We start from the raw sequence: 13,645 nt of genomic DNA, 5'->3' as shown, positions 1-13,645 counted from the left end.
AACAGCCTTTGGAAAAGTAAACGTGCTTCTTCTGGTTTGTGTCCCAGGAAAATTTAAACAAATTGATGACCAATTTAAGGAGCACTCACCCTCACTTTGTGCGATGTCTGATTCCCAATGAGACTAAGACACCTGGTGAGTGAGGACCCACCAGCACAGGACTCCCTGAAACATAAGCAAAATCCCGCGGCGGGTGTGCACACGTGTGTGTGTGTGCATGTGTCGGCGAGTCTGTGTGCATGTGTGTGTGTGCTTCCCTGCGGACGAAGGTCGTGATAGCCTTTATCTCTTCTCGGTCTATGAAATAGGGCTCCCAGATTTAACAAATTAAAAATATGAGACCCCTCCCCATTAAATTCAAATTTCAGATGAGACAGTGAAAATTTTCTTAGTATAAATATGACCCATGCAATATTTGGGATATACTTACACTGAAATAATTATTTTACTGTTTCTCTGAAATTCAGGTTCAACTGGGCGTCATTTATTTCACCTATATCCCTACTATGAAATTATTTCCAAAATACTATGTATTGGGTTGGCCAAAAAATTTGTTCAAGGATTCCATAAGATGTTACATACAAACTCTTTGGCCAACCCATCATCAACTCAATGGACATAAATTTGAGCAAACTCTGGGAGATAGTGAAGGACAGAGAAGCCTGGCGTGCTGCAGTCCGTGGGGTCACAAAGAGTCGGACATGACTGAGTGAACAACAACAACAACACATATGTAGGTACATTATATTCATAACTTTCATAAGGTTCTTAGAAACTCCCCCTCCCCCTAAAAATGAAGAGCCACTATATTTGGCAAATAATCGACTTAGGTCTTTCATAATAAAAGCAGAATCAGTAACAACTGTTTTCTGAGCACACTACAGTCACATTATTATGTTACGTATTATAACAGTATTATGTCACTGCTTATAACAGTTCACCGCAAGATAAGTGTGCTTATCTCCATTTCATAAGTGAGAAAATCGAGAATCAGAGACCAGGTATATAGACATAGCACTGTGCAGTACAGTAGACCTTTAACCATCCCCAATCTTGGATTCACAAATATTCTTGGAGTAGGACTGAGTTTCAGGGTTCTTTGTCACAAAGAAAAGAACAGACCATCACATACACTGTGGCTATGGGGCAGCTCACTGATGAGCCAAGTTGTTCCATCCCAAAGGCTGGGCTTTCCGGCATCAAGTCCTGCTTCAGCAACATTACAGGAAAGCAGATGATGCGGGAAAACAGCCCAGCTCTACCCGTGACTGCTCAAGGGCCCGCAGCCGAGTCCTTTAGCTTCCTGGTCTATAAAAGGAGGCTTGAATGGCATTTTGTTGATTCATTCACTTAGTTATTTACTCACTTATTTACTGAGTGAAAGTGATAGTCATTCAGTTGTGTCCAACTCTTTACAGTCCCATGGACTATTATAGCCTTCCAGGCTCCTCTGTCCATGGAATTCTCCAAGCAAGAACACTGGAGTAGGTAGCCATTCCCTTCTCCAGGGGATCTTCCTGAACCAGGGATCAAATCCAGGTCTCCTACATTGCAGGCAGATTCTTTACCCTATAAGCCACCAGGAAAAATTAACCCCCTTCACCCTCCTTAGAGGGTTGTTGTGAGAATTAAATAAGCCAGTACATGTACAGCATTTAAAACAGAACCAATCATAAGAGAAAAAATTGTAGCTGTGTATGGTGATGGGGGCTAACTGGACTTCTTGCAGCAATCATTTCATAATTATATACAGATATGGTTGTACACCTGAAACTAATAAAATGTTATATGTCAATGATGCCTCCATTTTTTAAAAAATGCTAGTAGATAGCACTACAACAGTAGTTGTAGGTGAATTTAAATAAACTCTGTCAGCTCATGATTGATGAGGCAGACGAAAATATGTAGGAGTGCATGCAATATAATAAATGATACGGTCAACCTTGTCAAAATATCAAACACAGCAATGACAGAGGAGGCTTCTTCTTTGCATATTCTCATGAAACCCTTACACATGATTACTTATTAGGCTACCAAGGAAAATAATAAAAACAAAACAATATAGGGAAAATACATTATGAACACTCTGCAAATGTTGGCTGTCAATTATAGTAATAATAAAAACTGCTGTTATTATGAGAATAATAATGATGAGAGACATTTCTAGACCAAGACAACCATTCTGTCTTCACCAGAGTCAAGAGCGATGAACAGGGCAAAGATTAATATTTTGGCTTTTAGTCCCATGGTTATGGGGTGCTAGAGTCTCCCCAGGATGTTGAGATTATTTCTACTGGCACCAAACCTTCCCATTCGAGTCTGGGTATCCAGGGGTCTCGTGGTGCCCAGATCATCAGAGAAAGCAGTGGAAACGCCGCTAACCGCCCTGGGCTCCTCTCTCCCCAGGCGTGATGGACCACCACCTGGTCCTGCACCAGCTGCGCTGTAACGGGGTCCTGGAGGGCATCCGCATCTGCAGGAAGGGCTTCCCCAGCCGGATCCTCTATGGTGACTTCAAACAGCGGTAGGTCGCCTGCCTTTGCAGCTCTCTCCTTTGGAGGGTACCTTCTGCATCCCCCAAAGGCACTCCTGCAGCTGGGTGTTGGGTGAGCTCCCAAGGTTTCCATAGCATTCTTCTGCTGGGGCGACGAGCCTTTGCACAGAGCAAGGGCTGGACCAGCCCAAAGTAATCCCAAGATCAAGCCCAGACCACTTGAGCCTGACTGAGACTCCAGACCAGAGTTTCTCAACCCCTGCACTGTGGACATTTGGGGCTAGATAATCCTTTATCGTGAGGACTGTCCTGTGTGTTACATGATTTTAGCAGCACCCCCGGCCTCGACCCGCACCGCCTCAATCTCAGACATTGCCCAGTGTTCCCCAGTTGAGATTCCCTGCCCTAGACCAAGGCTCTCCTCCCAACTGCCATCTGGGCCCACAAGTCCAGGCCTTGCCCAGGGGGACAGGTGAGAAGAGGACACTCTAGAATGACCACTAGCCTGCAGGTCACAGCTGATTTCAAGGCTCTATAAGTCAGATAAGTCATCTCCTCTGAAAGCACCATCCCAGCCATGCACTCAGCTGGCCTTGCTTCCATACATTTCTCTCCCTCCTGCCATAGTTGGCTGGCCTAAAATCAACTCCTAGATTCCCCTCTGCCAGACTAGTCACTGTATAATAATCCATTTCCATGGCTGGAGCAGGAGAAGGTTCTGGAAGGCCTGGTCTCAGGCACAGAGCCTTTTGTAGGAGTTGATTCCATTGGGAAATTTTGCCCCTCGACTGAAAGCTCCACCCTCCCCAGAACTGCCCGGATGGTGGGGCTGATCTGGACTGCAGTGCAGGTGAGGCGTCTCCTCGGCTCCCGTGTGCTGGGCCCGCTGCTGGCATGGCCTTGTCCCCTCAGCAGCAGTGGCTCCCTGGATTCTGCCTCCCAGACTCCACCCTGGGTACAAGGGACACCACCTCCTCCTGTCCCAGAGAGACCGGGCTGGGACCCCACTGGGCTCCGTGGCCCCAGGGCCTGAGCAGGCAGGAGCAGGAAACAGCAGCCCCTCGGGAAACAGCGGGCCCAGCACCCTCCCGGCTCCACCCAGGGCTGTGTCACCAGAGGCTTTTCTCCAGACCACTCACATCCAGGCCCCACGCCGACCCCTCCCCCTCCCTCATCAGGTACCGGATCCTCAATGCCAGTGCCATCCCAGAGGGCCAGTTCATTGACAGCAAAAACGCTTCCGAGAAGCTTCTGAACTCCATCGACGTGGACCGGGAGCAGTATAGGTTCGGCCACACCAAGGTGAGCACAGGTGGGGCAGGGATGACCCCCACCCCCGGTAACCCCCAGGCCAGTGGGGTTAACCCCCAAACCCCCTTTTGAACTGTGGTGTTAGAGAAGACTCTTGAGAGTGCCTTGGAAGGCAAGGAGATCCTACCAGTCAATTATAAAGGAAACCAGTCCTAAATATTCATTGGAAGGACTGATGCTGAAGCTGAAGCATCCAATACTTTGGCACTTGATGTGAAGAACTAACTCATTGGAAGAGACCCTGATGCTGGGAAAGATTGAAGGCAGGAGCAGAAGGGGATGACAGAGGATGAGATGGTTGGACGGCATCACCGACTCGATGGACATGAGTTTGAGCAGGCTCCAGGAGTTGGTGACGGACAGGAAGGCCTGGTGTGCTGCAGTCCATGTAATCTTAAATAATTGGACACAACTGAGCAACTGAACTGAACTGGGCTGCTTGTGAGCTGATGGGAGGAAAGGTGACTCTTTCCCATTCCAAAAAGCCTGACCGTCCCTTGCCCAGAAGCCCAGGCCAAAAGAACTCTGTTCAGGAATAGGAAGCTCTCTCTATGCTGATTTTAAGTGTCTAAAGGCTTAATTGGAAGCCCCAGCTCCAGCCCCAGCAGCCATAGAAGAAATCAACAGCAGCAGAGAATGAGTGCCCAAGGGGAGAGGGAGCCCAAGAGATCAGAGAACACAGAATTCCAGGGACCATGAGGTCCTGAGAAGAATTATAACCAATAAAAATGATCACCGTTATTGAGCACATGTACATTGAGACCTGTGACATGCCTTCTATACACATTTTACCGAATCTTTCAGATCACCTGATGGTGATAAGGGTGGTACTTACCTCATGAGGTTACTGGGAGGCTCCCAGAGGACAAGAGACTTGTTCGAGGTCGCATGGAGAGTGGGTGACAAAGGGCAGCTGCAAATCCTGGCCTGACTCCAAAGCTCCGTGTTCTGAAAGGGGCCAGGGGACCATCAACCCCATTAGGGAAAAGCCTGCAGCCCCCACGGGTGCCCTGCTTCCCGGGAACATCACAGGGGCAGAGGAAGCCCTGCAGGTGTGGGCAGTGCAGGGAGGGACCCCGAGGGTGGGACCCACCTCCTCAGCTGGGCGGAGAGATTGGAAGATGAGGATGGGGAGGCAGAGGCGTCTGTGAGTCCCTCCTGGTCTGCATCTGTGATTACATTTCTGCCCCATCCTTGCTTCCTGCACATGAACTCCATCAGAATCTGTCTGCTTGGGCCAGCGGGGCCTGGAACATACCTCGGAACAGGACACAGAGAGGCTCCTGCAGAGAACACAGCCTCCAAAAACAGAGTCCTGGGAGCCAGATGCCTGCTGGTCCCAAGCCAGGGCTCTGAAGGCGAGGGCTGGGGCTAGACAGAGATAGCCCCCCTTGAGCACACAGGCTAAGGATGAAGCAGGGCCCATCTCTCCTTTCACACAGGTATTCTTCAAAGCTGGGCTCCTGGGCCTCTTGGAGGAGATGAGGGACGAGAAGCTGGTGACCCTGATGACACGCACGCAGGCTTTATGCCGGGGCTACCTGATGCGGGTAGAGTTCAAGAAGATGATGGAGAGAAGGTGATGCAAGCTCTCGCCTCCCTGCCCTCCTCCCGGGAGCTGACCATCGCTTCGTGCTTTAATCTTAAGATGTTCACTAATTTGTCCCACATTTACTGAGCCACGGTTCTGTTCTGGGGCCTCTGCTTGACACTGGGGAAGCAGAAATGATCCCTGGCCTCCAGGAGCCCACAGAGGAGTGGGAAGCAGACACCTGCTCGGCTAGTTTTGTGGACGGATTGGGGGCTGGGGTTGGCATGAAAGGGCAGCAAAAAACAAAGAGCTTTCCAAAGGAGGTTTTGCATGGCTGGAGGAAGGGTGGCCTGTGGGTTGGGGGGAGCAAAAGCAGGACACTTGACTGAAGCGAGGAGAGGCTGGCAGTGGAGGTCCCCACCTGCCACCTTGAAGAGCCCAGGTTAAATCTTCCACTTGATGGGGAGCCATGAAGATGAGTGAGAGGATCGGATTTGTTTCAATAGCTCAGACAGGTCACCTGGGGGACTTTCCTGGCAAGCCAGTGGTTAAGACTCCATGCTTCCACTGCAGGAGGCACAGGTTTGATCCCTGTTCCAGGAAGTAAGATCCCGCTTGCCACACGGCGTGGCCATAAAAAAAAAGCACACATACTCAGAGAGGTCACTGGCAGCCGCAAGAAGAGCAGGCCTGAAGGCACAAGAAGGGGAAGGCCAGGCTGTAGCAGAAGTCCAAATAGAAGATGACAGGACCTGAATTAGCAAACAGGACGGAAAGGATTGAATGAAGCTTGGAGGGCCTTCGTCCTTCAGTAATTCAACAGGAGGAACAGCAGCACTGTGGGCCAGTCCTGTGCGGGGATTCCCTGCGACCCCTTCCCCCTGATTCCCTGTATTCCCTGTCCTTCACTACCTCCCGGAGTTTGCTCAGACTGACAACCTTAGGGTGAGCATTTTCAGTAGGGTGGTGGAGGTGGAAGCCACGTGGATGGCACCTCTCTCACCTCCTAAATTTGCACATGCTGTTTCCTCTCCTCTTCGTTTCCAGAACAGACTCTGGAGCTCATGGGATGGGTGCAGCCAAGCTGCACCTCTTCCCACCTGACCCATGAGGGTGAAGGTCTTGGGCCCCACAGGGGCAGGGGGGTGGAGACTGCACCTTGCTGTGGTCCATTAACCCCAGTCCTAACAATACACAGGGACTCCATCTTCTGCATCCAGTACAACATCCGATCTTTTATGAACGTCAAGCACTGGCCCTGGATGAACCTGTTCTTCAAGATAAAGCCCCTGCTGAAGAGCGCGGAGGCCGAGAAGGAGATAGCCACCATGAAGGAAGACTTTGAGAGAGCCAAGGAAGAACTGGCCAGATCTGAGGCTCGCCGAAAGGAGCTGGAGGAGAAAATGGTGTCCCTGCTGCAGGAAAAGAACGACCTCCAGTTGCAGGTCCAGACTGTAAGTATCCCCCTGAGGCCAGGAGGACCCATCAGTTTATTCAAGCAATAGTGGTGCCACCCAGTGGGCTTGTGAGGTATTACATCACTACCCCGCTAGTAAAAGGAGGCCAGCCCAAGCTTGTGGACTCAATACACTGCAAAATACATTTGCAAAGTGAATTTCTGCTCACTTTATTTCTCCCTGTCTTCTACAGCAGAGTCAGATGTATTTTGCTGTGGGATGAGGGCGATGTGTCTGTCCTAATAAAAAATCTGTCAGTGATATACCAAGTCTTTTTAAAAATCATGTAACTAAATCACTTGGAGTTTCCTGGTGGCCTAGTGGTTAGGATTCCAGGTTTTCACTGCCATGGCCTAGGTTCAATTCCTGGTCAGGGAACTAAGATCTTGTAGGCTGAGTGGTTCAGCCAAAAAATTTAAAGATAAAAACATTTTTAAAAATTAAAGATGTGCATATTTTCAAAGATATAGGGAAAATGAAGCTGTATATCTAGTACATAACACTCTGGCAGCGTAATGGTCTCATTTCAGAGAGCCAAGACATTTAGTGTTCGCTCTTTTTAATAAACTCCCAATACATTTACCTTTTGCTTAAGTGCACAGCACCTCCTCCTCCCCTTTCACCTTCCCAAGCACAGTGAGCACAAGAATGAGTTTTGGAACCAGATATCTGGGTTTACATCCCAGATCCTCCACTTGGCAGCTGTGTGACCTCAGGCAGGTGACTTATCTTCTTTGTCCCTTAGTTTTCTCAACTGTGAAATGGGCACAGCAATAGCCCCTCACCTCTTAGGGTAGCTGGGAGGCTCAGATGAGTTCATGCATGTAACACAGGACATGTTCAGTAAACACAGAAGGCTATTCTTGCCGGACTCTTTTCATCCATTACCTTGAAATGCGTGTCCAGTTCTCACAACACTGAGAAGTAAGTAAGAGAGGATATAATGTGTTTACATTTAACATAACATAATCAGCTAATCGTGGCCACTCCAAGAGACTCATTGCAGAGCCTTCTGGGGAATGTACATATTTAATCACTTGTTTCTGTCTATTTGGGGTTTTCTGTTCTGTGGCTTAAGGAAGCAGGCCTCAGGAATTGTAAGAAGCACTAGCTGTGGAGAGTTTCAAAAGGTGGTCAAGTTTGTGGAATATTAGTTAGCGTGTGAAAGCACAGAGTGGATGCGTTGATCTTCAACTCGTGTAGGAGGAAGAGGGAGATGGCCGGGCGTCCAAATGTGACAAATTTGCAGAGGCTTCATGAATGCTACGTGCGCCTTTGCTTGAGAATTTCTATTAAGTAGATGACACCATTAGTGGCTAAAAAAAAAGTATTTGGATGACATACATGAGTATGTGCATGCATGTGTGCACACATGTGCACATATGTGTGTGTGTATGTGTGTTTGTGGCGATGATCCATTCCTTGACTTGGGTCCAGATAATGCGCTTTTGGAGGGTAAAGCCCTTCCCTCTGGGGTTGGTCAAAAGGCTGATTAAAAGACAATAGTCTGTAAATAACACGATCCTGCTGTATAGCACAAGGAACTGTATTTAACATCCTGTGATAAACTATAATGGAAAAGAATATGAAAAAGAACGTGAATCTGTGTGTAAATGAATCACTTGGCTGCACAGCAGAGACTAACACAACACTGTAAATCAACTATCCTTCAAAAAATAAATTAGAAAAAACAATGATCTGTTTGGTTTTTTTTTTAAGGAAACAGAAAACCTGATGGATGCTGAGGAGCGGTGTGAGGGACTCATCAAAAGCAAGATTCAGCTGGAGGCCAAGGTGAAGGAGCTGAACGAGAGGCTGGAAGAGGAGGAGGAGATGAATTCTGAACTGGTTGCCAAGAAGAGGAACCTGGAAGACAAATGCTCCTCCCTCAAAAGAGACATTGACGACCTGGAGCTGACCCTGACCAAAGTGGAGAAAGAGAAGCATGCCACGGAGAACAAGGTGGGCATCCCCACCCCTCCTCCCAGGAGGAGACAGGTGGGGAAGGAATTGCCCGGAAGTGGGAGGGGAATGAATCCACCTCCACCCTGTTCTTAAACCTGTGGGCTCTTCCCTCGCTCCTGCTACCTGCCTGGTCACACCACAAGCTTCTAGCCCCAACCCTTCCTCCACAAAGCAAGAGATCCTTCAGGAGAAGCACTTGGCACAGGGAAGCCAAGGAATGTGCCCATAGAGCCAGGCAGATGATCGGGGAGGCAGGTGGTGAAGGAGGCAGAAAACTGGACCACACCAAGGACTGGCAGGGAGGTTAGAGGTTCAGGGACCCTCATGCATTACTGGTAAAATGTAGACTAATGCAGCCTACGGGAAAGCCATCTGGAAATTCTTAGCTGAGTTAAGAATCCATGCATCCTTCAACCCAGTGATTCTGCTTCTGGGTATACAGACCAAGGAGTTCTTCTGCCAGGTCCATAAGGGGACATGTATGAGGAGGCTCATGGCAGCATTTCTTGCGGTGGGGGGATGGATGCTGGAGGCAGGATCAGGGTCCACCTGGGTGGATGGAGAGGTGAGATGTGGAGGAGACACAACAGGGTGTACACACAGCCATTGGGACAATGAGATGGATGTAAAAGACCTCGTGCTGAGTGTGGGGACAGAGGGAGAAAATGAAACATATGGCATGAAACTGTTTATGAAGACTAAAATTACACGCACACAAAATAACACTTCACAAAAATACATGGAAAATACAGTCCATGATTCACATCATCTTTGTTGCCAGGGAGGTAGAGATGGCTCAAGGCAGTGTCGAATGGACAACTGGGTGTCAGTAGGGAGGTGACAGGGAGGGGTAGGGACTGTGGCAACCTGGAGAACACTGGCCCTGCCCCCAGGTGGCAGCCAGGACCCAGTGCCAGCCAATTGTTGCCAGGTGGGGATGTGAACGCTGCATGGCCAGAGCTTCTGGTTTTCCTTGACGAATCAGACATCCAGATTTTAGGTGAAATCTCATTTTTTTCCCCCAATGTTTACAACTTATTTAAAAGTTGTACACTATTATGTGGCCGGATTTGGCCCACAGGTCAGGAATTAACAACGTCTGGTCTGGAAGAGCGCTGCACGTGGGAAAAGCTCAGTTTAATGCTTTAAAGCTCCGTGGTTGGTGCCCTGGCCCTGCTTCCTGACACAGGGGACTCCCCATTCTGGATTTTCTTGCGTAGCACCTCCTGCCTATTCCTCTTCCCCTTCCTGCCTCATTCTAAGCCCTGGCCAGCTAATAAACAAATTCCCATGGATATAATCTGATGAGTATAGGTTGATGTGTTGTTTTTTGGAGGCAGCATGTTTGCATGGATAATGTCCTTCTGTGTACCATATGATGTCCTCTTTAAAAAAAAAAAATTATCCTAAAGGGCCCTGTGATAGGCCGGTGAGGACTGAAAAACACCAGAGGCTGCCAATTTCAGGATGATGCAGCCAACACAAGGGCACCTGCTGGAGAGGCAAAGAAGCAGTAACCAAAAAAGAGAAAGTCAAAGAAAAAAAATCTATAGCCTTTGCTGGAAGCTTCTGGTTTAATTGCTTGAACTGGTTTCAACTGGTGATATACTCCCTTAGGTAAAGAATCTTTCAGAAGAAATGACAGCGCTTGAAGACAACATTTCCAAACTGACCAGAGAGAAGAAATCTCTGCAGGAAGCCCACCAGCAAACACTGGATGATCTTCAGGTTGAAGAAGACAAAGTCAATGGTCTGATCAAAATAAACGCCAAGCTGGAGCAGCAAACAGATGATGTGAGGAGATTTCATTACTATGCCCTAACATTGACGACTCGCAGAAACAAAGACAAGATGAGGTCTACACGGGATACAGGGGCTGAGGGTTCTGATTCTGGGGTCAGAATCTCTGAGTTCAGATCTCAGCCCCTTCCAAATAAATGTGGAATGCTGAGCGAGCCACTTAAACTTGTGATGCCTCAGTTCCCACCTTGTGAAATGGGGATTCAATTAGCTTTACCTCCAAGAGTTTTCATGGAAAGCTTAGCACACAGAGCGTGTTCAGTAAAATGTCAGCTGCTAATATCACCGCCACCATCGTCATCACTATCATCCTCACCCTCAGCATCACCAGCACCAGCATCATCACCCTCAGCATCACCAGCACCAGCACCATCACCACCATCATCACCCTCAGCATCACCAGCATCATCACTACCACCATCACCATCATCATCGCCACCATCACCACAATCATCACTGTCACCACCATCATCACCATCGTCATCACCATCGTCATCAACACTATTATCCCATCACCATCAGCATCACTGTCATCACCACCATCAGCATCATCACCATCATCATCATCATCGCCACCGTCATCAGTACCACCATCACCACCATCACCATCACCACCATCGTCACCATCGTCATCACCGTCGTCATCAGCACTATTATCCCATCACCATCAGCATCACTGTCATCACCACCAGCACCATCACCACCATCATCACCCTCAGCATCACCAGCATCATCACTACCACCATCACCATCATCATCGCCACCATCACCACAATCATCACTGTCACCACCATCATCACCATCGTCATCACCATCATCATCACCAATGTTATCCCATCACCATCAGCATCACTGTCATCACCACCATCAGCATCATCACCACCATCATCACCATCACCACCATCATCACCCTCAGCATCACCAGCATCATCACTACCACCATTACCATCATCATCATCATCGCTACCATCATCACCATCGTCATCAGTACCACCATCACCACCATCACCATCACCACCATCATCACCATCGTCATCACCATCGTCATCAGCACTATTATCCCATCACCATCACTATCAGCATCACCATCAGCATCACCACCATCACCATCACCACCATCACCACCATCATCACCATCATCATCACCACTACTATCCCCATCAGTACCACCATCATCACCAGCATCATCACCATCAGCAGCAGCATCACTATCATCATCATTATTAGCATCCACTTGTAGGTCCTCGGGTTCCAACAGCTTCAATCCTGTTCTAACTTTGTTAAAAATGAGTTCCATTGGTGGTCTGAAAAATTACCATCAACCCCCTCCCTACCCCCACATCACGTTACACTTTTGTTCTTGATATAAGAGCCAGGTTTGAAGCTTTAAGGTTTCACTGCCAATCATGGCTAGAATGTTTCCAGATTGCTACAATTGTCCTGAAGCCAGAGCAGGTGTCCTCCCCAACAACTCCTTTCCCTCACCACTCCCCCGACACACACATTTTTGCCTAAATCTCCCCACAGCTGCCTGGTGCAGGTAGGGGAGAAGATTGACAGTATATAATCTAGACCGTCCCAGGCACAGCTGGGGCAGTGCCCTCCCACAGGTGCCCCGTTTGTTCTGTCTGGGTAAGAGTGTGCATCCCCCAGCACCATGTTTCCATCATGGGGCATGGGTAGGCCAAATGGGCATCAGCTGAAAGAGGCACTGGGAGGCCTCGGGGTGGACCCAGCATTTGCCAGAGGACAGAAGAGGGAGGAGGCAGGGGCCATGCTCCCTCCCAGGGCAGAGGTGAGAGCTCACAGCTGCAGGATCCCAGGGACACTGCCTTTGGCTAAGAGGCAAGCTCAGCTCCCAGCATATCTCAACCCTCCCCCACCATGTCTTCCCAGCTGGAGGGCTGCTTAGAGCAGGAGAAGAAACTGCGGGCTGACCTGGAGCGAGCAAAGAGGAAGCTGGAAGGAGACCTGAAGCTGTGCCAGGAGTCGATCATGGACCTGGAAAACGACAAGCAGCAAATGGAGGAGAAGCTGCAGAAGTAGCTCTTTCATGTTCACCTCTGTGTTTGAGCCCGAAAGCTAACTTCTGCCTGTGAAGGGCTCATCATTCGGGTATTTTAAATATATATACGTATCTGTTTGCAGGAAGGATTTTGAAATCAGTCAGTTACAGACCAAAATTGAAGACGAAAAAGTTCACAGTCTGCAGTTACAAAAGAAGATTAAAGAACTGCAGGTAACATGTGGACACCTTCCCCACCGACTGGAAATCCCTGTATCAGGGACCCCTCCTTGCTCTTTCCCCTAGGTTTCTCTTTTTAAAGTATTTATATATTTGGCCGCACTGGGTATTAGGTGCAGCAAATGACATCTTGTGTTGCATCCTGTGGGCTTAGTTCGCCTTAGTTCCTGGACCAGGGATTGAACCTGAATCCTCTGCATTGCAAGGCACATTCTTAACCATTGGACCCCCAAGGAAGTCTCATCCCCAGGTTTCTTTTGCTGCTTTTTTGTCTTAGTCCTGTTGGAGCTGGAGAGAATCTCCTTCCATTTTTTTGAAGTTAATATTCAAATTGTTTAAGTTGCATATAAATAGATTTTCTTGAAGATAATTAAAATTATCCATAGACTAAATATTATTGATAAGGGTGCTCTAAGCACCGCTCCTAAGTCCAGGGTCCTTCCACCTTCTCGGAAATCCACTGCATCCTCTGGATCTTTTGTACACATGGATCTATGTACACAGACACAAAGAAAAATATATAGGAGATGCGTGCAAGCATGCTAAGTCACTTCCGTCATGTCGACTCTTTGCAACTGCATAGACTGTAGCCTGCCAGGTTCCTATATCCATGGGATTCTCCAGGAAGAATACTGGAATGGATCTGCAATGGATTGCCATGCCCTCCTCCAAGGGATCTTCCTAAAAGGAACAAGAATATTAAATAAATATGTATATATATAAACCTCTACATAATATATATGTATATGGGGACTTCCCTAGCAGTCCAGTGGTTAGAAGTCAGTGCTTCTACTGCTATGGGCCCATGTTTGATGCCTGGTCAGGGAACTAAGATTATCCAA

The 13,645-nt window shown here is 48.3% G+C and overlaps 1 protein-coding gene across 1 annotated transcript in view; it reads left to right on the top strand.

Annotated features, from left to right (window-relative positions):
- MYH13 (myosin heavy chain 13) overlaps positions 1-13,645 on the top strand; it is a 47,486-nt gene that overhangs the window by 20,057 nt on the left and 13,784 nt on the right. The window contains exons 16-24 of the mRNA XM_070357313.1: positions 48-135; positions 2,407-2,524; positions 3,673-3,796; positions 5,248-5,384; positions 6,535-6,790; positions 8,513-8,755; positions 10,376-10,552; positions 12,455-12,600; positions 12,707-12,797. Of these exons, the coding sequence (XP_070213414.1) occupies positions 48-135; positions 2,407-2,524; positions 3,673-3,796; positions 5,248-5,384; positions 6,535-6,790; positions 8,513-8,755; positions 10,376-10,552; positions 12,455-12,600; positions 12,707-12,797 (1,380 nt within the window). The remainder of the gene's footprint in view (positions 1-47; positions 136-2,406; positions 2,525-3,672; positions 3,797-5,247; positions 5,385-6,534; positions 6,791-8,512; positions 8,756-10,375; positions 10,553-12,454; positions 12,601-12,706; positions 12,798-13,645) is intronic.

The sequence above is a fragment of the Bos mutus genome, chromosome 19 (assembly GCF_027580195.1).
Source record: "Bos mutus isolate GX-2022 chromosome 19, NWIPB_WYAK_1.1, whole genome shotgun sequence".
NCBI classification, from domain to species: Eukaryota; Metazoa; Chordata; class Mammalia; order Artiodactyla; family Bovidae; genus Bos; species Bos mutus.
This window is presented reverse-complemented; position numbering and strand designations above follow the sequence as displayed.